The following is a 26,678-nucleotide window of genomic DNA, read 5'->3' as shown; positions in this document are numbered from 1 at the left end:
CTTATAATTCAAATTTCACACAAAAGTGCAACTGGTCCCATCCCTGGCTTGCCGGATCCTCAGGAGCAGCATTGTTATGTGCTTGTGTTCGCAAAAGCTAGCACAACAGCACTTAAAATAAAAATAAAAACAGTCTTCAAGAGCAGCAAAATGTTTAATTTAATGTTATGCCTTATTACTGCACTGTGATATTCCTGTGTTTCAACAGACAAAATTAATTAGAAGCTACAATCTTAGTGTACTTTTGCGGCCTATTTTCTTGTTGCTGTATTTGTTTTCTGAATATGTAGTTTATTAACACTGATTAATTAGCATGTAGCCAGCTTTTCATTCACTGAATATAAAGTGCTCTCGCCTACCTACCAGGGAACAAAACTTGGAACAAGTTCCTGCACACATAGCTGGAAAATCCACACGAAGCTTAGGATAGTCTGGAAGAGGCATCTGCATTTAGAGGATGAGCAAACTACCTGAGGAGAATGGTAGCAGTGAACTCTTGTTTCATTGGCATGGATCAACGTCCTCTCCTATTTTATCGTGCTTGGAGAATCCCACTGAGGCTGCAGACACATGGAGCTAGGAATGTGTCCTTGCCAAAAGGCAAACCTGGATGAACTGTACTCTGAATAATCAAGAGCTTCTCCCTGTGACAAAACATGCTTTCTGATTTTATGGTCTCCTTTTCAGAGTCCATCTGAAAACAGGCCAAGTCATGTTTCTCTGTGTTACACAGTGACCTGAATTAGCAATTATATTCCAATATAGATGAAAATTAAGGGAAAAAAAAGTGCAATGAAAATCCACAAGCTGTTTTTTTAAAGTACACAGGTCACAAGTCTGCCATGCCTATAATTTTCCACTGGACTTGGATATGACAATATTCTCATATCTTGTTTCAATAGTAATACACACAGAGAGTAGCTCAGTGGCAGATGGGCTGCTTATGTTTTCTGGATGCAACAATGAATGTAAATTATAAAGACTTTCAGCAGAATGGCATGACAACAGTTTTAATGGCTTGTAATATCATTTGCTAGGGTCTGGTGAGGTCAAGTAATTAAAAAAACAGAGAAACCAGGACAAAAAATATAAATAACATAAAATCAGGACAAATTTTAATATGAGTCATAGCTCATATTCAAGATACTTGAATATACATTTACACTTGGCAAAAGTGCATGGGTACTCTTGAGCACATAATGAGTTTCAAAACACTGAAGGCTCAGTTTGAACTGCAGTTCTTGATAGCTAAGGAATCCAGTGTAGGCAGAGCCCAGAAGGAACTGGTGATTTGGACTAGAAAAGTCAATTGTGCCCACCGAGGGTACAATCTACTAAAGTCCTCTGCATGCTATTGACTACAATAGATATTTTACCTTAATTATGTAAATCCTGTGGTTCACCAAGAACAAGAAAATTCTAACTTTTTTTGTAATACATGCATATAGACAGAAAATAGAAAAAGGAAAGATCTTCTTTTTATATGACATTTTCCACTGTTCTGGAAAGGGAACCCTCCCTATACATGCATTGCTGTCAACAGAGACTTCATCCCATCCTATGTTCACTGTGACGCTACTGTCTCCAATTATGTACAGCAAGTGCAAGCTAAACCAGAGGTGGATTATCTTATCCAGACCAAGCTAATCTTAAGTAGAAAATGCAGTATCTAGCAAAGCAAAGAAAACATCATCCTATAAATAAATGGACAGTCTTCCCAGCTGAACTTTAGAAACAACACTGTTGGAGACAACGTGACAACTGCGAAACCTTGTTACTCCATCACTACAGCCATACCTGTCTTTTGGTCACAGTGCCATCCACAGGATCTACGAACTCAAAGCTGTCTGTTCTTTCCACACTGTAGATATTGTTACCCACAGCAAACTGCTGATGGCTGAATGATTTGTCAGTGATCAAAGCTTCCAGGTCTCTCATTATGAAATATGCTGTTCTGGGTTCCAGCGCTTCATAATCAAACCTTGCATATATATCAAAAAAAGGCAGAACCAAGAAGTAAGTCCTCAGAGCCCCAGAGAAGACAGTTCTGCTTTCACAGAACTCTATACACTCAAAATTAGCAATTTATTGCTCACTTCAAAAATCAGAGGTGGACCAATGAAGTACTGATTGCAAATTAAACCAGTACACAGGTGCAAGTCCTGTGCAATCTGACTATTACATGTGTGCAGCACAGTTCTGCACTGGCCACCTGACTCTGAGTCAACAGAAATAATTTAGAAAATGCATAGTTTCTAAAGTAACATAGAAAACATCACTGATACACAGCTAGCTTTCCATAATTAAGGACACAGTACAGTGCTCAACAGACAAGGGAGATAGAGAAAACTTTTCTACAAGTTTTGAGGAACAGCTACATGCAAAAAACCTTACAAATTTCAAGCTCCTCTGTATTAAGTCTGGATTAAGAGAGGGGCAGAAGCCAAAATGCAAAAGACAGCTAGAATTCACCATTTTGAGACCTTAATAAAAATAAGTAAATGTTTGGATCCTTGGAGGAATTATCCTAAATTGAAAGTAGGCATAGTTTCAGTTTTCACTAAAACATTGTCATATGGAAGCACTGGCAGAAAAAAATGTAGGAGTAAATGTTACTGGGATTGATTCTTTTTCAATGTCATGTAACAAGCTACACCTACATATTTCACAAGTAAATAATTAAAATCTTTCTGCCATTCAATATCAGAAAATTCAATTACTCATATACTAGCAGCAACATATATATGCTGCTCTTTCTTCTGCCACTTACTCATCAGGAAAAACCTGCCTACAGAACAGTGATAATCCATGGCAGATTTTCATTCAGCAAATGCACACCTAAGTGCAGCTGAGCATATCTAAACAAACAATGACTGTAGCAGAATTCTCCTATCATCAACTGCATAAGTTCCTGAGCCTTTTCCTCATTTTTCTCACCTGCAGTAGTAGTGCCGGCCAAATTTTGCCCAGTGATCCCTGACAATCTCCTCCACACTCTGCTTTCGGGCTGCTAGGATTGAAAGCCAAACTAGCACAGCCCACAGTCCATCTTTCTCTCGAAGGTGATCAGACCCTAAAGAGACAGACATAAAGTGCATTATTTGGTATCACTACAAATCAGAAAACAAGGTAAGGAAGCTGGGCAGATGTCTAATTTAACTCTGTATGTCACATAACAGTCATCGATAGTACTAATCTCAGCACCTCTAATATATTCCAGTCAGACAATCAGAAATGAAGTTTAAAATATGATTTATTAATACATGACAAAATTCGTATTTCTCAGGTTAAATAAAAATATGTACAAGTATTTGAAAAGAAACAGTAGTAGTAGGAAAACAATTTTAGCCATGATTCCTGCTCACTGAAGGGTGTTTTCACCTCTGCTACTGTTTTCCAGAATGGGGCTAGATATGCAAACCTAGCCATGAACCAGAACGTTCTGTGTTCAGAGTCATGTTGAACAGCATCTTCTTATCTCTGCAGATGTTCATCTGTCAAGCTGCAGTGAAAGAATTTTCATAATGTTCATGATCTCCTATCAGGACAAAATCCAAGAGCTTGAAAAGATTTTTCTGGCAAAAAAAACCCCAAAGCAAACCAGAGAATGGCACTTTTTCTCCTTTCTACATTTCTCTATACCATCTAAAGATGTTTGGATGCCCAGATCTAAACCCCTTGCTAGGTTTATATTTCAGGAGAAGTTATTCCAACAATGAAGACCAGCAACAATTCTGCAATATCCCATAGGATTTAGCATATAGTCTCAGATCCAATTAAGATCCAAGATCCCTGACATTCAGTAGTAATTCAGAAGACAATTATATAAGCTCATAGACTAATGAAAATTGAAGAGAGATCAAATATGTGGCCACTGCTCTGGCATAATATACTAGATTTGGCTGAAGTTTGTTAGCTGCAACCTTATGGTTTTCTGTCTAGATGCACATTATTGAAATCCTGAGTACAAAGCAAGTGCAATAATTCAGACGTTTTCTCCATTTTTTTTCTCCATTAATTAACTACTGTTTATAGAGGCAACTAGTTGAACTGTCTGTGTCATCAGAAGATACTTAGCAAAATCCTCCAGAGAGGAATCTAAACAGTTTTAGGTTGAAAACCTGTTTTCTGAAGTATCCTCCTTCCTCAAACACAAAAATCCTATTGCAGCAAGACTGCTTTGCAGTGCTGTGGTTTTACATAACAGCCTGCAAGGTCCACACAGTCAGCTGCGTTTTGCTACTGGCAGAGGACATAGTTCCCATAATGTAAATTGATTCCCTGAAGCTGCTAAACCTGTGAAAAACTGTTAACATATTAAAGGTATATAAGGAAAATAACAAGACATGCAGAGAGCCACAGGGTGATTCTTTGGGTTCAGTCTTCCAGTCACTCCTGATGCCTTGAACCTGCAGTCCCACTTTTTAGGAGAGATCAACAACCAGAACAGCAGTCCCTACTCATATGGTTTTGCTAAGAGCTTGTTGTCCTGGGTCTGCCACAGCTCTGACTGGCACTTGCACTTCTTGTGTTACATTCAACCTCAACACCCTGAATCTAACATTATCCACTTAAATAAATGCAAATTTCTATTCAGCATTATATCCAAGTTGTATGGGAATGGTTACTGAACACTTGTAACATGGAGAAAGACTTTCATGAAGATAAATTATGTTTGTGTCTATGTGTTAGGTGTTACAGAAAAGGGCATTTAAGATTTAAGAGCTGAGACAGTAACGTTCCTTTGCATTTGCAAAGTGGCTGTCATGATAGTAAGAGCACCTCCTTTGTGCTACTTTTTATCTGTCTTGAACTGTAATCTGGGAGCTCTCTGGAACAACAGCAGTCTCCTACTGCAACAGCCAGAGTTCAGGGCTGATCCTCGAGAAGCTGCTGTAGGAGGAGCCACAGCTCACTTTGTTCCCTGCTTGTGAGCCCTGCCTGCTGTGAAGGCACGGAGTGCCAAACAATCAGAAGAAAAAGGGCAGTGTTATTTATGAGCTCCCAAAGCTTTGCAAATAGCTTCAGATAAGAATGGAAAACAAATGTCCCTCTACAGGAAGTCAGTCCTTCAGACAGTCAGGTCATAGAATCAAGGAAGGATTGGAAGGGACCTTAAAGGTCATCCCTCACCTTTTCTTCTACCTCCTTGCAGTAACATGCTAGATCAGCTTAAAGATACCTTCTACACGAACACCAGCAGTATGTCCTGTGGATAATAAAGTCAGCTTCCTTATAGGCAAAGCAGACAGCACAGTCACAGTCCTTAGTACCATATCCAAGATAATGGTACAGGCTTCTGCCCCTGCCACCAAAAGAGAAATCTAGAAGAGAACTGTCAATTCCCCCTCAGCATATACATCGTTCTTCTGGTAACAGCAGGAAAAGTCATCAGGTCACCCAAGGGGCTGGGGACACTCAGGGGACTGGGAGCACCGGAGGCTCCCCTAGGCCAGCAGGGCAGGAGTAGCCAGGGCCCATCCTGCTGCTCCAGGAGCAGGGCAGCCAGGTGCACCAGGGCAAACCCCAGCCCTGGGCATCAGGCACATCCCTGGAGATGGGGATAGGGCAAGGCCAGGCCAGGATGTGGGGCCATGGGCAGGCCTGGCTTGGGGAGGGCCTTAGGCAGGCATGGCAGGGCTGTGGGGAGCTGGAGACTGGCCCTGTTGCAGCATTGCTGGAGTTGGGGTTGACAGCCTGGGTGCTGCTCCTGGGCAGTGGAGGAGCCCCAGGGGGCCAGGCAGGACACTGGTAACAGCAAGGTCACCCAGCAAGCTCACCCCACCATGGTTGTTCTTTTCCTTCTTAACCTGCCTGCCTCTCCTTTCAGCCATTCATCCTTAGCACTGAAAAATTCCGTTTCACCTAAAAAGTCATCTCTGTTGCTGGTATCACCAGCCACTTAAACGGCTTAAGTGTCTCAACAGACACCAGCAAGAAGTGGAGACATGGCACTAAGCTTAACCCCTTAGCAACTTGTTCCAAGGTAAATGACCATTTATTCTCCCGTTGTGTAACACTCTGCAGACTGCAGGCCAGCAAATCATACGGTGAAAGGCACAGCAGTCATTCAGCAAAATGGTCTATACATCATGACCACTGAGCAACGGGCTGAGCTGAACACCAAAGAAATGCATTTGGATTTAACAAACACTTTGAATATGTTTCACTGAACCTAAACGTTCCAATGAAACATGGGCAGGAGCATTTCTGGAAGGCTCTCTACTATGAATCTACACTACTGTGTATCTCTGAACTTTGTTCTGACATGGCTTAAGTTCATAAATCTATATGAGGAGGGCTGAAAGTATACACATAATATTCTTCTAATCAATTTAGGAGCTTTGGCATGTGGTCTGTCCTTGCATGTCCTTCAGGAGGACATAAATTGTTGCTTCTCTGGAAAGAGAAAGGATTGGGAGAAAGTGATCCAAAGGCAAAAGTCTGGATGGAAAAGCTGGAAACAACCCAGGTGTTTCAGAATCAAAAGTCACCAATTAAAAATGCTAGCTTGACATGAGCATAGTATGTGTGCCCAGGAAGTGTCTCAGTTCATCAGTCTTAACAGAAGGAAAATTGACAGCTGGGATTTCTCAGCACTAGTTTATTCCCCCTCTTTTATTTCACTACCACATCCATCAACTGTGTTACTGTATGCACATATGCTGTTGTAATCATTGCCCTTCCTTCTTTTAGCAAATTAAAATCTATTACTGCAATGCTATTAGTCAACTCTGATTTTCACCTTTCATACAGTTGTCTGTTCCTCTGTCTCAGTTCAGCTAACACCATTCTGTGCTTTATAGATCCAGTGGATCTGCAGAGGTAGACCTGACCTGCGCGAAGGGAACAAGGAGGTGCCTTGCAACTATGTATTCCTGAAATCCAAACAGTAATATCCCTCCCAACTTGCTGAAGGGTCTCAGTATCAGTATGATTCTCAGTGCTACTTTTAATTGAAACATCCACAGATTTAATGAATTGTGTTTAATGAGCTGAAGTAAAAAGGAAAAACAGAGGAGTCAACCATTCATTTTTCTGATTTAACTATTACATGTAATTTGTCATTGTTCAGGGAAATTATAATACCTGTAATACCTGTTTCAACAATTTATTTTTAAGTTAATCTGTTATTTCTCCATATAACAAAGCAAAAGTTATTTTTTACTGCTGCAACAGTCAATTGCTATGTCCAGACTCAGAGTGAACAACCTGGGAAAAATTCTCAGAGCATGTTACCATTCATAAAGAAGTACTCAGCTTACACAGGCTTAAACAGAAAAAAAGTTTTCAGAGGTAGTAGCTTGAGAAACAAAGTAAGTTCATGCAAATATGTTCATATTATGATTTTTCTGCTCTTTGACAGCTGTTGGCCATATATGCTGGCTTTTACATCTAACTTAGATATCTGAGATATCCAATTCTGATAGGGACAGCAAGCCTTGAGGGCCAGCCATATGCACAAATAAAATGTAATTGCTTTTCCCTAACTTAGTCGTCACTGTCTAGCATATTGCATTTTATAAATGTGACTTTAAAACAAGGAAAATCACAGGAGTACACAAACACACAGTAAATAATGTTGTTTGCACACACTTTGAGTCCTTCAATTTCCAGCAATTTGAAACTTGATATTTTAGGCAAATGAAACTTTAGGAGCATTCTGATCTTTTCTTTTATTCAAGTTAATGAGATTATTTTAGATTTGGGTTACTGTAACAGATACCAAAGAGCTCTTTGGAGGCTTTCATTCATTTTAGCAACAGCACGTAATTATATTCCCCACTAGTTCTTCTTCTGCATAATCTTTCAGGGAAAGGTGGCTGATGTTAATAGAATCTGGAAATTTGGAACGAAGCAAGCAAATTTATAGAAGTTGTAGCAATTACTGAAGTGGCTTAAACTGCAGAGAGATAAATCAGCTCTCCTAATCCTGATTAATAGTTTTCTGATGAAATTGAGAAACTAATTGCTGCTACTCATGCCCCTCTTTGAACTGTATGCTGGGCATTAGTCATAGAACCAGAAAGCTACTAACTTTATCTGACAAGGTCCCCACACTGCTACAAAAATGGAAGAAGTTTTTAAAGCACTGGTTGAGTTCCAAGATCAGCTGCCAGAAAACAAGTTTGGGAAACACAGCTCTATGAGATGTTTTCAAAATCTTTTGTCCTTTTATAGTAGAAAATTTGCTTTTATTTACTTGTCGGAGCAAAGTCCCTTGTGTTATAAAACCAGGGCTCTGCATTACTTGGAAATACCAGCTGAGCTAAATTACCTGGGTACACAAGCAATCGCTTTCCAATGCAGTTTGATGATAGAATGCGGATTTTTTAAAACTCCTTCCTCTTGCCCAGAGCACCAAGTTTCCCACTCTGATCACTATATGGTACATTTATATAAATACTCCATGCTGAAAGCTGAAGAACTGCCAAGTTTCAACTCCCTAAATAGATATGATTGAGCAGAAGCTGTGAAATTGATTCAAATGCCCAATACTGGCAGAAACTTGTGAGGGTCACACAGCTTAGGACATTATTAAAAGATTCGCAATGAGGTAAATATTTGCTGCCAAAAATAGCTCACATTGCTAAAGTATTGGTCATCTACAAAACAGACTATGTTTTACTAATAAACCTGCTGGCATATGAGGACACATTTCAGACAGCTGCATTGAACTGAAAGATGATAAGGAAAATGAGCCAGGGAGAAAAACAAACTTTAGGCATCATAATCGTTGCATAATTGCCTATGTAAGTATCACATAGTCACATAGTCACAGAATGGGTAAGATTGCAAGGGACCACAGTAGGGCATCTGATCCAATCTCCTTGTTCAAGCAGGGTCATCCTAGAGCAAATGGTAGAGGATTGCATCCAGACAGTTCTTGAATGTCTCCAGTGAGGGAGACTCCACAACCTCTTGAGGAACTCTCTTCCTGTCATCTGTGTTTTTTACACAGCAACTACACATGCACTGAAGAATTTAAACCCCATGCTCAAGTTCTCTGGATGCCCATGGGATTGAATCTTGAGGGTCCAGATTTGCCCTTAGATGGAATTGGATTAAATTGGAGGTCAAAAGGCTTTCTGCACTGAAGTGCTGCAGGTACAATAAAGTTCACCTGACAAGAACATACTGCGATGCAGAGACAGTGCTGTAGAACAGCTCTCCATGCTGGCAGCAATACGTTGTTCAAGCACCCTTAGAATTCACAAGAGACAGGGTTTATCAGTAATCTGAGGAATTAACGACAGGATAGGAGCACCAGATTAATACAAGAATACAGAGAGTGCTAGGAATGCAGAGACTGGTCTGAGATCAGGAGACAGGAGCTGCAAATTTGGAAGAGAGGCTATAGTACAAAATGCAATTGTTTTAGGGCCCTGCAGAAAGATACAAGCAAAGGAAAAAGTCAAGGGCAAGAACAGAGAGAAGTTAGGGGAATTTTATTGCCTATCTGGAACAGACAAACCCCAGATGCCCCTCCTTGACCTCCATGAGTGTTTCCCTTCCCAAATTAAACCACTATCGGATACTGAGGATAATAAACTTAGCCAGTACAGATCACAATGTCCTCACTTTTCAGTAGATCAAGATCTCAACCCCCCTGTTTGTTTCACATACCTCTACAGACAAACCTGCATGAAGAAGCAGGATATGCTGCACTCTGTGGGCTAAGGTATCTAGATGTACTTCAGCCTATGGGAACTCACCATCAAAACTCATACAAGTTCCTTCCAGTTAAAACCCACACTTCCCTTTCTTCAGTATGATGTTAACGGTAGGATATTTTTTCAAAATAATTGGGGTGCTAATGAGGTCATACTGGTGCCTCTAAACCCACTGAAGTTTCGCGAAAGTATCTGGTTTTGCAAGAGCAGGAGGAACTTCAAATATTTAGAGGGAAGAGGTACAGAACTGGCCTGGTGAAAAAGCATCAAAAAGCAGTGAGAGTTGAAAACTCCCAGTTCACACCTCTCATGGGCAAATAGAGGCAGAGTTCAACAACACACCACAACAAATAGCAGTATATTCTGACAGGTCAAGATCTTCCTACCCTTCTCTTCAAATAAAAAATCATTCAGTGACCTTGCAGAACACCCTGTAGAGAAAGTATCTATTCAAAAGATACTTCAAGGCAATACAAACCTGTGCCACTCACAGCGATTAGTCAAGGCATCCAGGTTGCTAATCATGGGACATTGGTTACCATTCACAACAAAAAGAAAATTAACATTCATTATTAATTTAAATTCTCTTCCTTCTTACTTACAGACATCTAAAGAAATCTAACATATTTTTGGTTCTTCCATCATAGTCCATTCAGATCTATACAGTAAACGACACATAGAGTGGCATGTCTATGGATTAAAGGTATCCTCATTTTTAAAGAAGTAGTATTCTGCTCTAATTGACCTCAACCAACAAACCGAATACTTGACTTAACTCAATTAGAGAAAAATGTAACAAGTTTCACTGCATGGTAAATAATTTTCTACAAAAAGCTGCAGCCAAAGAATTTCACATTCAAAATAAAGAACTCCATGGAACTCACATCAAAATATAGAATAAACTATTAATCACGTATATGGTTAAGTTATTCTGGTACATGATCCTGTGCCAGAATCCAGCAAAAGAAAAAAAAGACCCATTCTGAAACTTATTCAGTTTTTCTCATAAACTAAAGCCATATTTGTGCAGATTTACAGACTACATATTTTAATTGTCTGCTCTAATGCTTCCTGTCAGCACTATATTTCTGATGACTCAAATTTGTTGTTCATTCTGCATTCTGTTGCTTGACTGGTTCTTGTGACAGATAAGGGAGAAATACCCAGGGAAAACAGAGATGGTAATACGTAACTGAACTTCTTCTAATGATGATTTTATCTGAGGTTTGAGTAATTGTGATGTTTCAAAAAGGGTTGCCTGTAACAGGTTTGTTTAGACACACCATTGGAAATACCAATCCTCATACTTTGTATACCTAATCACATTAGGAAAAACCACGTGGTTTCCATATGGGCAAAATCCCTCCAAATGCTGTTGCAGTCTGTGAAAAGACTATTACAGTGGAACCAGTGAAACCTCTCTGCATTATGTTCAAGTCAGAAGAGAGTGCCAGGCACCTCCAAAAGCTGTCTGCACAGTAATAAGTTTGCCTGTCACTTCTGAACATCTGTCTTCTACATTTTTCACACCTCTGGTGGAGGTGATGGACACCACAGTTGAAAGATGACCCTCAAAATGTGAACAACAGACAGTTCTCCAGCACAAAACAGTTCCAGCACAAAACAGTTACTTCGTTGATTATTTTGGGTTTGACTTGAGGCATCCAGAAAATTAAAAGTTGTCAATAAAAGTCTGTGGCAATTTTAGAGTACGTATTACTTACCAGTGCCAAAACTCTCCTCTCCACAAAGTGAACAACGTCCAGAGTCCATGAGATTGGAGAAGTATCTCCATCCTGCTGGTGTCTCATACACAGGAACCTTCATTACTTTGGCCACTCTGGAATAAAACATCAGAAGATTAAGACAGTGCTTTTCTTACGTATGATATGAGGTCATTTGGAGAATTTTCTAGGTCTCACTACACTTCCTGACAGCTGGGTTATAAGTTAAAAAAAACAAACAAGAACAGATCAACAACACCATTCAAAACTGATCCTTGTCTCAGAACCCAACTTCAATCAGAATCCAGGTACGTTTATACACTAAGTGTAGTATTTTGGAAAATGTAGGATGTTAGCTCAATAGGCTTTACCAGTATCTTTCTCTTCTTACTGAGCAAGAAACAGTTAACTCTAGATACATGGTTTTGTTATACTAATATTTTTAATGAAAGTTAAAGTACCATATTGAAGTACCTTCCTTTACAAAATACAGGTGGTCAAAATCAATATGCTTGAAAGACTTGTACTTCTGTTAATGTGTTCAAAGCCCAAGACAATACAGGGAAGTTTCCATGATACAGAATGCCCTTTAAAAACCTTTCCCGGTCTCAGACTGAATCTGAACAAGAACTGTTCCCTGATTTTCCCTGTCTCCCCTGACACACAAGATGGGCCCTCTCACTATCTGGGTGACATGCCAGTATTTTCAAGGACCAAAATTAACTACCATATAATCTGTATGTGTGTTCTCTTCCCCAGGTTGTTAACTGGTAACTATTCATATTATAAGCTATGATGAAAAAATCCCTTATTGGACTAAAAAACAAGAAAGAAAGAAAACCCACCCAACAACTCTAAAGAATTCACCACCAAAATGGGATTTATGTAGAATGAATATTACCAATCTTCTTGTTTCTAATGATATTTGTTGGTTTTCATTGTGTGCCTAGGATTTTCAGGACCAACTGTTTTATAATACGAAAAATAAGAATTGAGATACAGTGAAGCAATCTGACCAACTAACAAAGACCTTATGACTGCTCCAACATTCATACCTAACAAACATTTCTTGAAGCAAGAAAATTTACATAATTTTAACTGCAGTCAAGCCCAGGCAAAGCAGATCAATCAAAGCTGGATTCAACGCACTTAATACAATCCACCCAGAAGTTACATGTCAAGGTGAAAGCAGTCATCACTCTGATCAACAGAGAGACACCTGTTTTCTGACGGTACAGCACTCTGTCTTAAATTAGGCACATAAAGTAGATGGGATGAACTGTCTAAATATGTCAGCACTAACCCCTTCAAAACCTACCTAAATGACAGAATCACAGAATCATCAAGGTCGTAAGAGACCTCAAAGACCATCTAGATCAAACATCAACCTAGAATGACCATAATCACCCCTAAACCATATCCCAAGTGCCGCTTCCAGAGGCCACTTCAACGTTTCCAGAGATGGTTACTCTACCACCTCCATCAGCAATTTATTCCAATGTCTAACCATTCTTTCAGTGAAAAAAAAATTCCAATATCCAATCTGAACCTTCCCTCACAAAACATAAGGCCATTTCTTCTTGTCCTTTCACTTGAGACATGGAAGAAGAGACCAACCTTTGCCTCACTGCAGCCTCTTTTTAGGTAGTTGTAGAGCAGTAAGGTTCCCTCTCAGCTTCCTTTTCTCCACGTTAAATAACCTCAGGTCCCTCAGCCGCTCCTCATATGCCTTGTGCTCCAGACCCTTCACCAGATCCATTGCCCTTCTCCAGATTTACTCCAGCACCTCCATGTCTTTCTTGTAGTGAGAGGCCCAGAACTGAACACAAGATTCAAGGTGGGGCCTCACCAGTGCTGAGTACAGGGGGACAATCCCTTCCCTGGTCCTGCTGGCCACACTATTGCTGATACAGGCCACGATGACATTGGCCTCCTTGGCCACCTGGGCACACTGCTGGATCATGTACAGCTGCTGTCAACCAGCACCTCCAGGGCCTTTTCCACCAGGCAGCTTTCCAGCCACTCTTTCCCAGCCTGTAGTGCTGCCTGGGGTTGTTGTGACCCAAGTGTAGGACCTGGCACTTCGCTTTATTGAATCTCATGCAATTGTCCTCAGCTCATCGATCCAGCCTGTCCAGACACGTCTACAAACTATTTCTACCCTCCAGCAGTTCAGCACTCCTGCCTGACTTGGTGTCGTCTGTGAACTTACTGAGGGTGCACTCAATCCCCTTATCCAAATCATTGATAAAGATGTTAAAACAGGATCAGCCCCCATCCTGAGTCCTGGGGAACACCATTAGTGACCGGCCACTAACTGGACTTCATCCCATTCACCATGGTAAGTGGTGACATGACAGTTCAGCCCTTATGTACTGTCTCCGAAATCTTTACATTGTTAACCAACACTGATATTAAGTCCCCAAATAAACATTTCTTTTATGTAAGAAATATCCATTGCTATCTATGTTTCCTCCTATTCAGCCTAGGTGTTAATTTTTGTACTTACGTATTACACCTAAAAAGAGTGATTTTTAAATGAGACAGAGTAACCATTGCTGATATTTATTTGAAAAGAGCTGAAGATGTACATGAAGAAAAAAGTATTATCAAAATGGTTAATCCTAAACTGAGCTTTCATATGTCTGGTTTAGAGGTAGAGGTAGGTGCATACCTCCTTGTGTTTATACAGCACTATATATATTATGGACCCTTAGAAATGCTGCTGCATAAGGGAGGTTTCAGAGTGTGCAGCAGAATAGGTTTTTGTCTGGCTCTGTAAAAAAATCAAGAACATAAAAGGATTTAATGTCTGTTTGACAGTAACTGCAGGCTGGAAACAGGACTGTACTGCCAAAAAAATAGAAAACAAACCAGAAAACAATAGCTAACATGCTGGAAGAACAAAACCAGTTCTCTTGAGGTAGTCTAACAATACAGTAGGAATACGTTTGCTTGCAGAAATGTTCCCACATCCCGATACTGTTTTTGGAGAAGGAAATCATTTCCCTTTCACTTTTCTGTATTCCTCTGGTCTGAGGATAAACAGCCTAGAATGAACTTACCTTGATCAGTAAGCACCAAAAACTTCCAGAGGCTGTAACAGTTTTCAAAGATTTCTACACACTAGGCTAGCACTGAAAATACAAATGTTTTTTCTGTTGGCATGTTTCTTTTTTATTGACATTATTGAAATAAAGAATCATCACTGGAAGTCTCAATAAGTGCAGAATGTGACTTTATGCAACCTATGACCACCCAGAAAACATGAGAAGGGTTCCCACAGGAAGATGCAAAAAATTCTCAAAGCTGCAGACTCAGAGAAATAATGTATTGCATCAGATCAAACAAATAATCACACAAAATACAGGAAAACACCCTCAGAGGAAGGAAACTAATATGTGACTGTGAAATTACAAAATCTTCAAAGCCAGGGAAAACAGAGATAAGATGCAGGAAAGGGGAGGGATTTTTTTTTAATGTTCCTACATCTACACCTTTCTAAACAAAAAATGTGACTGGTATTACTTCAGTGGAGAGAAATTAAAAAATACATATAACCTTCATTTACTAAAGCTTTTTTTTTTACTTAACCAATCTGCTTTTTTGTAGACAAAATAACTAAATCAGAGCTTTCAGTCACAAAAGCCAGGTTTTTGTTTAAAGAAGTTCCAGCTGAGACTGGTAGAATCCCTGTGGACCAAAATTTGGAAATTAGTTTCTATGTAACACTGGAAGTTTCCAGCACTATTTAATGCAGCATATGGCTTCATGACAAGCTTTATAGATGTTAGGCAAAAAAATGCTTAGGATGAGGGTTTCAGGAACTTGTAATTCTGCAAGAACAACTGCTGATAAGTCACAGTAAGGATTTTCATCTATAACAAATCACAGATCCATTAATTACATTCTATGATGTTTTTAGCAATGTACCTTCACAGGACAGTTCAAACAAGACTATGTATGTACAGCTTTTCAAGTTTCTCTTCTCTTTCCAGCTTTCACTGGAATCCCTAAATTTGGGGAATCAGAAATGGAAAACCAAGTGGTTAAGAAAAAGAGTTTTGTCTATATAAGATCTCTTGATGAGACAGAATACTACTTCTCTCAGAAAGTTAAATTTTGGAACTAGTACTGCAAAGGGTTTATATCTTGCAGAGGTCTCACTCAACAGCGTAAACTTTGTATTTTCTTATATTCGTATAAGGATATACGTATAAGATACTGATGCAGTAGTGCACCTATAAGGGCAAAACCTCAGGCTCTGAGTTGTTGGGGTGTAGGTACTGGCTGTCAAAAGGCCTGACTTGATAGAGGGAATATAGTTCCAGAGCAACTTAAAATAAAAATGGGTAAAAATATGCCGTATGAATAGGTTCATTTTCCTTGTTTGAAGTAAAGGCGTTCTATTTATGTCTAACCATACAGTTGATATACCTGTGTTTATGTGTTCCATGAGTATGAACTATGTAGAAAGAATACAAATGACCACAGACACTCTGGTTCTTGTCATCTTGGACATTTAATGGGACTGACCTCAAACAGTCCTCTTGATTACCTTCTTTCAGTGCAAGTGCTCACTACATCAGTGAGATTACACAATAAAGATTCTTCAGTCTGTGTGTAGCACTAATTAGCTCTTGCTAGACTAGGAAACAGAGTATTTACACTTGAAACTAAACTGAAAATACCTTAGTTATTCTGACCATATCAGAGCTAAGGGCGTTTATGTTCCCAGTATGCTGAAATACTAATTAAGGAGAAAAAGATAAATCAAAAAACAGTGAACTGTACTTTTTGCAATTACACACATTATTTAAAATTATATTTTCTGAAATTAAAAAAAGCAGGAGTAGATGCTTTTAAATGCGGAGATAAAATGAGTTAAAATAAGAATAAAAATTCTTGTACTGTTATATAGTTAAATTTACCCTCCTACTGTACAGTTTCACTGTCATTTTTATTTTGAAGAGCTAGTCCCACACTACCTGTGCAGACTGCCCTCTTTTCTTTCAAATCTGAGGAGAATGCATACAATGCAACCATGAGAAGCAGTTTCATCCCTAGAAAACAGAATTATTGGAGAGTTTAGTACCAAAACAGAAATGTTAAGCCAATTCTTAAACTCCACAATAAGTCTTACCTAAGCATGAGCTTGCCAGTTTATAATAAAGGTAATAATGAACATTAATTATAACCTTCATAATAAAGATCAGGATTTTTACAAACTTGCTGACAGATTAAAAAAAAAATTAACAGCTAGTTCTAATATTACCACTTCTGCACCAGGTAACTGAACTACTAACTGTACAGCTGCACAGCTGAATATCCCAAGTCTTCTTCCTTATACTTCATAGCCACCTACATGTCACCTAACTAGCAAAACAGAGGGTATAGGACTCTTGATAGTCCACATTATTTTCCTTTGAATTACAGTAAAAATACTAGCCTGCTTAAGCTGTGTAAAAAGATACTTTTCCATTTAAAAAATGTTCTTTTATTTACAAGTGTTAAAGAAATATCCTTGTGATACCTTTCTTTTAGTTTTCAGTAGAGACAAGAGACTATTTTTTTCAGGTGGGCTAATAAAGCAAAGTGGTCCTTGAGAGTATCTCTCAGACACCGTGGCTTTGCACTAGCAAAATATCTCTGAAATCAGCAGAATTATCCTGACTTACATTAACAAAAGTCAGAGGGAAGTTTTCTCCAACCTAATCTATATAATGCCACAAAAACCTCCTGATGAATACAAGTCATTCAAATAAAATAAATGGCCTGTAGCAGGCTGACTTTCTTGTGCCCAGTGAAACTCCAAGACTAGATGCGTCAATCAAACAAAATTATCCTGCCAAAGTTGTGATGCCTATTCATCACAAAGATAAAGGTCACAACACTGGGAGAAGAGCTTTCTTTGACAGGCCTCATGATGCAAATGACTGGTCAGAGCTTTGCATTGCAGGTGAAATGCCAGTGTAAACTGGGATAAACTGTCTAGGGGAAACTGCAGCAATCCATTAATTTTGGAGTCTTAACTTGGAGGAAGAAATAAATAGTAATGCAAAAAAAAAACCACTAGAGAAGCAGCTATTGCATGCCCTTGTCTCCTACTTTACACCACCTGTAAGTATCAGCTGACATGTGGAAGATGCTCCCAGACACCTGGGTGAATAGGCTTCAAAACAAAGACTGGTGTTCTGTGGACACAATTGTTCGCAATCCTACTCCTCTCTGTGATGCCAGCACTAAGGAAGACAAGGTGCTGTAACTTAGAGACCAGCAAGCCTTACTCTGCAGAAGGGTGAGCACTGTCAGGCCCTAATAATAAGGAACTGAAGGAATTTGTGGGACAGACATGAGGGCCACTGAAGGGTAGTGTGTGGTAGCAGCATCCGATAAGAGATCAAACCTCTGTAAAGGTTTCTTTCAGAGTTACTACGGCTATAGAAAAAAAAGGTTTCCCTTTTTTTTCTAAATCTCTCCTTAGCCACTGAAGTAGCCTGTGCTATCTAATCTCCAGCTGATAAAAGCCTCATTTGATTTAAGGTCTGAATATTTTATTTCAAAGACAAGACTACGATTTGACTGAAATTAAGAAAACTTGTTTTGCTTTCCTCTTCTTTTCTTCAGGAAAAGAATTAAAGGTATCACAAGTAAGGATCCACATCTGATTTATCAAGAAAATAATTTCTCTAGCTAAAAATAAGTCTTCACACAGTCTAGCCTTAGCATACAAATCTTTGTATCTGACATTTTACTGCCTGAATTGCTTGAATTTTTTTTCTAACACTCTGGATGCTTCTGAGATTGACACAACTGATTATGTTTGCCTACGTTATTTTTCCATCCCTTTAATAAAAATCTGTTTGGGCTGTTTTCTAACTCTATAATATAGACTTTTCCTTCAGTGTACTTGCAACCAGACCCAAACTTTAACGGGCTCATTCTTTTGGAGTACCCTCTTCAACATTTAGATTTCATTTGCAAAAAAAAAAAAAAATTTTAAAAAAAAATTTAATTTTATTGACACCATATTAATTGCCCTTTTAGTCATCAAGTACCTAGCCCACTCTCACTGCATGACGTCTCCAGTTGTTCTTCTCTGGTCTCTTCTTCCTGATGCTTGAGAGCTCTTTGCCACTTCGTTTTTCAACTTTTGAAGTCTAATTCAGCTCACCTTTGGTCAGTTTCTCTTCATTCTTATTATTTCTCAAGATGCAAGAGTCATGAACTAAATTGTTATAACATCTATTTTCAATCCCATCTGTAAATCTCCCCTTTTTATCTGTGCAACTCCAACAGACTAAGAAATTCACAGCAGTAGCAATGACAGCACCAGCACTGGCACCAAGTATAATGTGAAATGGATGTTCTGCTTCTGGATGTTTTCACTCTGTCTGCACCACCTTCCCTTAAAAGGCTTCAACTGCATATTGTGCAAGGAGCAGAGCTAAAACAGCCACCTCCTTTATATGGTCAAGTATTACAGTGTTACTCCTTCCCAGTCTTTAATTTATTAAGTAAAAAAGCAGTGGAATGCTAAGCCCTTGCACACAACACAGATAACCAGGACACACCACTAAGCTGTCATGTTTGGCAGAGAGACTGTCAGGAGCATAAGGCAGAAAAAAATAGGCAGTAAACAAATGCCTTTACTTTTTGCTTTCTAGTATGCTACATCTCACAAAGAACAATTAAAAATCAATTAAAATCAGAAATCAATTTTTAAAAAAGCATCTGAAGGCAATTTAACTATAAAGGATCAAAAAAATTTAGCTTTTTTTTTGTTTTGCTTCCTTCCAACCCCTGCAATGCTTTAACTAAAGTACTTATGCAGCTGGACTGAAGGTATGCTGAATCAAGCTCTGGCATTCAGGAGTAGTTTCTGTCCTGAAAACTGGTAACTTTAGATGGATTTTTTTGGATGACAATAGTTCTGCGGACAGTTAGGCATTAATAATAATTGCAGAAATCATCATTAGATTCTAATCAGGACTTTGAATTGACTTCCTATCAATGGAGTCACATGGCACTCATGTAATGTAACTGCAGTGCCAACTAACTGTTCCAATATTGTCTCCTGCTGCTCAGTCTCACATTGGCCTTTCTCTATGTTTGAAATCTTTCAACAGGAAAAACTAAAAATTACCCTAGCAGAAAGGCAAAGTTATAGAATCACAGAGTCATAGAATCACAGGATGGGTTGGGTTGGAAGCGACCTTAAAGGTCATCTTGTTCAAGCAGTCCTGCCATAGGCAAGGATGCCACCCACTGGATTGCATTTCTCCAAGCCCCGTCCAACAGCCTTGAACACTTCTAGGAATGGGGCATCCACAACTTCTCTGGGCAACCTGTTTCAGTGCCTCACTACCCTCACGCTAAAGAATCTCCTCCTAATATCTATTCTAAACATCCTGTATTTCAGTTTAAAACCATTCACCCTTGTCCTGTCACTATCTGCCCATGTCAAAAGCTGCTCTCACCCCTTTTATAAGAGCTCTTTAGTACTTGAAGGTTGCAATGAGGTCTCCCCGCAGCCTTTTCTTCTCCAGGCTGAACAACTCCAGGTCTCTCAGCCTAACTTCATAGGAGAGGTGCTTCAGCCTTCTGATCATCTTCATGGCCCTCCTCTGGACCCGTTCCAATGGGTCCACATCTTTCTGGTGCTGACGACCCCAGAGATGGATGCAGTACTTCAGGTGGGATCTCACCAGGGCAGAGTAGAGGGGGAGAATCACCTCCCTTGACCTGCTGGCCACCCATCATTTGATGCAGACCAGGATGTAGTTGGCTTTCTGGGCTGTGAGCACACAGCCTGTGTCCAGCTTTTCATCCAAAAGAACTCACAATTTCTTGTCCACAGGGCTGTTGTCAATGAGTTCTTCTCTCAGTGTGTACTCATGTCTGGGATTGCTCTGACCCAGGTGCAGCACCTTGCACTTGGACTTGTGGAATCTCATGAGGTTCTCATGGGCCCACTTCTCAAGCTTGTCCACACCCCCCTTGATAGTATCTCTTCCTTCTGTTGTGTCAATTGCACCACTCAGCTTCATGTCATCTGCAAACCTTCTGAGGGTGCACTCAACCTCACTGTCAATATCATTGGTAAAGATATTGAAGAGCACTGGTCCCCAGACAGAGCCCTGAGGGACAGCACTCATCACCAGCCCCCACCTGGACATAAAGAGATTGACCACAATTCTTTGGCCGCATCTATCCAGCCAATTCCTTATCCACTGAATAGTCCATCCATCAAATCCATTGCCTTCAGTTTGGAGATAAGATGCCATGTGGGACCATGTCAGAGGCACTGCAAAAACTAGATAAATGACATCTGATGGTCTTCCTTTGTTGGCCTTCCCTTGTCAGCCATTGTAGTCACTCCATCATACAAGGCCATCAGACCAGTCAGGCACAGTCTGTCCTTAGCAAAGCCATGCTGGCTGCCTTGGATTGTTGCCTTGTCTTGCGTGTGCCTTAGCATTGCTTCCATGAGGTTCTGCTCTGTGATCTTCCCAGGCACAGAAGTGAGGTTCATCAGTCTGTAGCTCCCTATGTCTTCCTTTCTCTATTTTTTAAAAACAGGACTGATTCTTCCCTTTTTCCAGTCACCAGGGACTTTGTCTAACCACCATGATCTTTTAAGTATGATGGAGAGTGGCCTGGCAACAACATCAGCCAATTCCCTCCAGACCCTGGGATGCATCTCATCAGATCCCATAATTTTGTGCCTATTTAGCTTCATCAAGTAGTCTCACATTTGCTCTTTGTGACAGTGGCAGAAACTTCACTCCTGCAACCCCCACCTGGAGGTTCAGGAACTTGAGAAACATGGGAAGCCCGACTGCCAGTGAAAACTAAGGTGAAGAACTCACTGACTACCTCAGACTTCTCCATATCTGTTTTCACCAGTTCTCCCTTCTCATTTATCAAGATGGGAACACTCTCCTTGGTCTTTTTTTTCTGACCTATGTTCTTATAGAATCCTTTCCTATTATTCTTCAGATCCTTTGCCAAGTCCCATTCCATCTGTGCCTTAGCTTTCCTGACCCACCCCTACACACCCAAACCATATCTCTGTACTCTTCCCAGGTCACCTGTTCCTGCTCCCACTGGCTGTGCACTTCTTTCTTATTCCCCAGTTTGAGGAGCAGATCCTTGCTCAGCCATGCCAGTTTCTGTCCTGCACTGCTTGATTTCCTAAACACTGGGATGGAGAGCTCCTGTGTGCTAAGAAAAGCGGTCTTAAAGAGTTGCCAGCTCTGGTCTGCTCCTCTGTCCCTAAGGACAATTTCCCAGGGGATCACATCCACAGAACAGCTGGAAGCTTGTTCTTCTAAAATTCAGGGTCCAGACTTTGCTCCTTGCCAGGCCTGTGTTCCTCAGGATCATTAACTCAACCCAGGCATGGTTGCTACAGCCTAGGCTGCTTCCAATCTTAAAGTCTCTAATGAGTTCATATGCACTGGTCCAGGTCCAGTAATGCTTCTCCTTTCATTGGTTTCTCTAATAAATTCCATAAACACAATCTATCTTGCTTGTGTCTTGTAATACAAAGCAACCATACATACATAGTAGAAACAGCTACATGGAACACATCCATGTTCAGCACAATGAACACCATACTCAAGGACTACTGTGAGGAATACCAGCTGCTTGGCTTTAAATCTCTAAACCAACAAATTTAAAACTTAGTACCTCCCTTTGGGTAGTTCAAGTTCATTGGACTTTATCTGTCTCCCTTGGGAGCAGACTTGAAAAGGCTTGCACCATCACAAGGGTGATTAGAACACTCATCAGGGAACTTAGGCTCCCAAACACCCACAGAGAGGCACTGCAATCATATTCCTTGTTGTCACCTGTAGGTCATGGTGTGAACACACAGTGCTGTATTTCATACCAAGTTTTCCTACACAGGCTCTGTAATACCTCAGTCAAATGTTACAAGCACCTTGTGCAACAAATCAAGAAGGCAGCACTTTTAAAAGTACTTGATACATTTACAAAATAATGGAAAACTAATTTGCATCTCAGTCCCAACAGACAACTTTCTGACTCAATCGATCTCAGGGGGTAAAAGTAAATTCATGCCTAATTCCATAGCCAGCTACAGTGCCAGGGGAGCAGTGCAGAACTGAAATGCATTTGTAAGTAGCCCAATAGCTGCAGCACAGTTGTGATTTGCATCTCGGAGAAAGGGCTGCAGAATGCTACTGCCTCCTCCCTGCTCTTCAGGGAGTAAGTGGGCTAAGTAAAAATAGCTAGCATGGCTCCTTGCTGAGTCTGCCTTTGCCTTCAAAACTAATGTGATAATCCTGTCCCCTATGGGCAGGAGGTGCAAAGATACTTTTTATGGGCACTGTACTTTAACCTAGTCTCACTAATTTGCTGTGACCTGCCACTGATGCAGAATTCACTGGTGAACAGGGATGATAAATGCACCTCTAACAAATACACAAAGCAGATGGCATGCAAAGATGGAATTTTTCACCCCATATTTGCAGGTGCTGCAAATAGGTTATTATTGTTATGATCAAGACATGAAATTACTGTCAATTTTAAAACTATCAAGGGCATGCAAGTTACATATGTATTATCACAGTGAGATTGTTACTATTCTCAATTTGTGAGCATGAATCATTAAAGAATCTGTTTTCTGGGGAGTTAAATTACTTTTAAGAAGTCACAAGAACTTTTAAGAAGTTACTTTTTACCAATATACAGCCTTAGTTTTAAGACCTTGAGTACAGCTTTGGCTTATAAGTTCCTCTCTGAAGTCTGGATGATAATAGAGAGCCTAGGCAATGAGATTCCACAGAAGAAAAAAGTTCTCTGAAGAGTTAGATGTTTAATTCAATGTAATTGAAATTTGTACATACAGAAACTAAGAACTATCCTTCTTTTTGCGGAAATACAGCCCCAAAAAAATTCCATCATAAAAAATTGGATTTTAGCATAAGCTCCTTAATTCACACAGGAAACTGGCAAGTAAGTCTATGGCATCTGTTTCTGTTCAGTCAGACTATTATGGTATAGACACTGCTGTCAGCATGAAAGCAGTGTAGGTCAGACTACAAAACACAATTCTTTGCAGTCTCCAGAAAAAAAAAAAAAAAAAAAAAAAAAAAAAACAAACAACCTAAATCCCTTCTGTCAGCTTAAAAAAAAAAATCACAACACAGATTTTACTTTGGAGCAGATCTTGGATCTTCAGAAAGGAATCAGAAGTGGACACAACTACTAGATGATAGATTTTTACACATTAATAATGAAATTTAACTGAATAAATACTGGTTCAGTGGTGCTTGCTACGAGTAGAGCTACTAAGGACCACTATCTTGTTCACCTGTAATAAGTACATTAGCAGGTCAAGAAAAAAAACAATATTCCTGCCTTTGTTTTTAAAAGAAGAGTTAATTTAATCATAATGCAAAACCTTTAATTTAAGATGAAGCATTTGTGTTCTTATCAACGGAACCAGGTCTTATGTGAATTCACATTTAACTGCTAGAAAAGACTCTCAGGTACTTTTTACCAGGAATTAGTTAAGTGTAAAACTCCTTTTCTAAACTATTAATAATTTTACCCTTTTGAACTCCTCACATTGCCAGCACTTATCTTTTCTTTCTCTTCCACTGAATGATACAATTCAGAATGAATCCCCTGTATATAAAGCTAACCCAGACTGCCAACCTCTATGCCTGTATCTGGACTGAGTTTGCTAAGAGCAAACATTTATTTTAAGTGCCATATTTACAACAGTGTTCTTTTCTGTTGTGTGTGAGGGAAAACACAGACCTGACAGGATGGGAATAAACAAGAAAGAAGACCAGAAACAAGTGTGCAGCATTTTTCAGGGGCAGCTCCACAAATTTTGTAGGTAAAATTTTTGTGGGAGAAGAGGACTAGAGCGACAGAAGCTCTGCTGGATACTCACCCACCTTAGGCACCTCTTAAGGTGGAAATGGTGTATGCCACATGGAGCAACTGAGCACGGTTCAGGTATCTGCAACCTCAGGGTGAAGAAGCTACCTGTTAATCTGGTCCCATCAGTATGGCACTGTGCCTCAGCTGGTTTCCTTCAAAGACCAAGTTTGGTGCTTTGCTAGCACAAACACATAGGTGGAGGGACTCTAGACAATATCTCTGCACTGCTCTATATGATACCATGAAGACACATGGGTTTATGCAGGTTTCAATGAAAAACACTGCACTGTGTGAAGCAGCCATAATTCAGGCTTTGCTGAATTAACTGCACTGTATTTTCCTTAAATGGAGCAGTGTTCAGAATGTTCTGAGTTGTGCTCTTCCTAACCCTTTCCCTTCCATGTCTTCTTATATATTTTTGGCCCTGCACCATCATGCCACCCACACTGATATTTATGAAGAGAAGCAACCTCAGAGGTTTGTACTGGGGGATGCTGACTCAGTCACAGCACAACTTCAATTTCTCCTTTACAGGACAACAAGTGCCAAAAAGAGATGAGTACATAACAAAATGGAGAAAAAGAAAAAAAGGCAAAGTAATGGAAAAAATAGTACTTTTGTGCAAAATTTCTTTTTTCTATATTCTCCACCAATTTATTTTTTTAATAAACTTTTATAAAAGGCTTTCATGTTTCCATTCAGATCTCTGGGAGTTCTCATGAGTCCAAAAGTTAACTGTGCTTAATTATGTTGCTGAACTAATACCAAGAGGCACAGGAGAAACACAGACCCCTTGCCCATTATTGTCTCAGGTATGGCAATACTCTTAGACATGCTGAAGCATTACCAAGACTCTCATTCATTCATTCATTCATTAACAACAAACTTTTAATGTGCTGAATGATCCATGTGAAGAATTTAAAAAAAGATATTGCCAGGCTTTCCACAAATCTTTCTAGTGAAACAAAGAACTGACTGATCTGATACAAATAACAAAGTTCTCTGAAAACTATGACATGTGGGACTTGATACATTCTGCATTTGATAGTAGTGCAAGGACAGAAAAGAAAGGGTCTGACAGGTTAGTTCAAGCTGCAGTTAAGTATTATTACAGTAAACTCAACATGACAATCTACCACTACTTCATTTCAGTGAGTTAAAAGAACATAAATTAACTCTCTAATAATGCTGCCTGAGTGATGCCCACCACAAAGACAATTTTTGCAAAGGAGCAAAGAGAGTTCTAAAATGGACAAGGAGCATACAGCTCACAGACTGCTAACAGTGCAAACAAGATTCTCAAACTGGCAAAAACAAGCATGAATCAAGAATCGTAAGCCATTTCAATGATGGGAGAGGGAGAAAAACAAACCATATTTGTGCAGAGATTTGGCAAAAAGAAGCAAAGAGAGCTTGAGTTGTACCTGATTGGGATTTGATTCACTTGAACAAGAGGAAGCAATCTCAGAGAACGATCAGCTCACAGTAGTGTTCCTGAGAACATACGACTTTAGACAACAGTTTCTTGTGTTTCTGAAGAACAATCTACACAGGATTCTAACCAGAGAGTTAGAGATTCTAACTGGGAGGGGTGCAGAATTAGCTCTTGATTCTGAAAGACTCAAGAGCCAAGAGTTGGTGTGCCCAAGGGCTGACAATCAATGCTGATTGTCCCACAAATGAGCTATCCTTGTCCCATCTTCTCTAAGAAATCAATCTGCACTTGGGAAGAAAGATACCAAGAAAAATGTGACACTGGATGATTGCAGAGATAAAACAACCCAGCAGTGAGTGATCAGCCAGTCAGGAGCAGCTGCTAAAGAACTTAATTCTACAATTTACAAATAGATCTACGATTAAGCTAATTTCCTAACACAACTCAGTAGTAAGTGCATAGAGACATTTGCCATAGCTATATTATTGCTCTCTGGCATCACAGAAAGATTCTGCAGGCCAGTCAAACCACCCATAACTACACACATCACACCTGAGATCCACAGTGACAAACAAAATTTTAAAAAAAGAGCAATCTTTTAAGGAAATTTACAGACTATGGCTTAGTCCACACTGTAACATTTTGGCAACCTCATGATGTTGCTTTATGTTGTAATAAATGATACTTGGACAGCAAAACTCACTAGTAAGTTTCATCAACAAGAAAGCCCATACTTCTTGTCATAAACTCAAATGACTGATATGACTGATAAAAGTAATGAAAACATGAAGATTCTCACTGGTCTCCTATCCAAATCAGTCAGAGTAAAAGACTGTTTATGCATTACAGTCATAAGCTATATATATGGGAAACATTTCTTCTTTTTAACATAAATAATGCAACCCCCATTTCATGAAAAGC

At 39.7% G+C, this 26,678-nt stretch overlaps 1 protein-coding gene across 1 annotated transcript in view; it reads right to left on the bottom strand.

Annotated features, from left to right (window-relative positions):
* The window catches only part of PGM5 (phosphoglucomutase 5), a 74,943-nt gene that overhangs the window by 11,636 nt on the left and 36,629 nt on the right, over positions 1 to 26,678 (bottom strand). The window contains exons 7-9 of the mRNA XM_027709736.2: positions 11,399 to 11,514; positions 2,938 to 3,073; positions 1,798 to 1,981 (exon numbers count right to left, since the gene is read on the bottom strand). Coding sequence (XP_027565537.1) covers positions 1,798 to 1,981; positions 2,938 to 3,073; positions 11,399 to 11,514 — 436 coding nt within the window. The remainder of the gene's footprint in view (positions 1 to 1,797; positions 1,982 to 2,937; positions 3,074 to 11,398; positions 11,515 to 26,678) is intronic.

This window comes from Pipra filicauda, unplaced genomic scaffold (genome assembly GCF_003945595.2).
Source record: "Pipra filicauda isolate LSUMZ 115617 unplaced genomic scaffold, ASM394559v2 scaffold35_size7292922_pilon, whole genome shotgun sequence".
Taxonomy (NCBI): domain Eukaryota; kingdom Metazoa; phylum Chordata; class Aves; order Passeriformes; family Pipridae; genus Pipra; species Pipra filicauda.
This window is presented reverse-complemented; position numbering and strand designations above follow the sequence as displayed.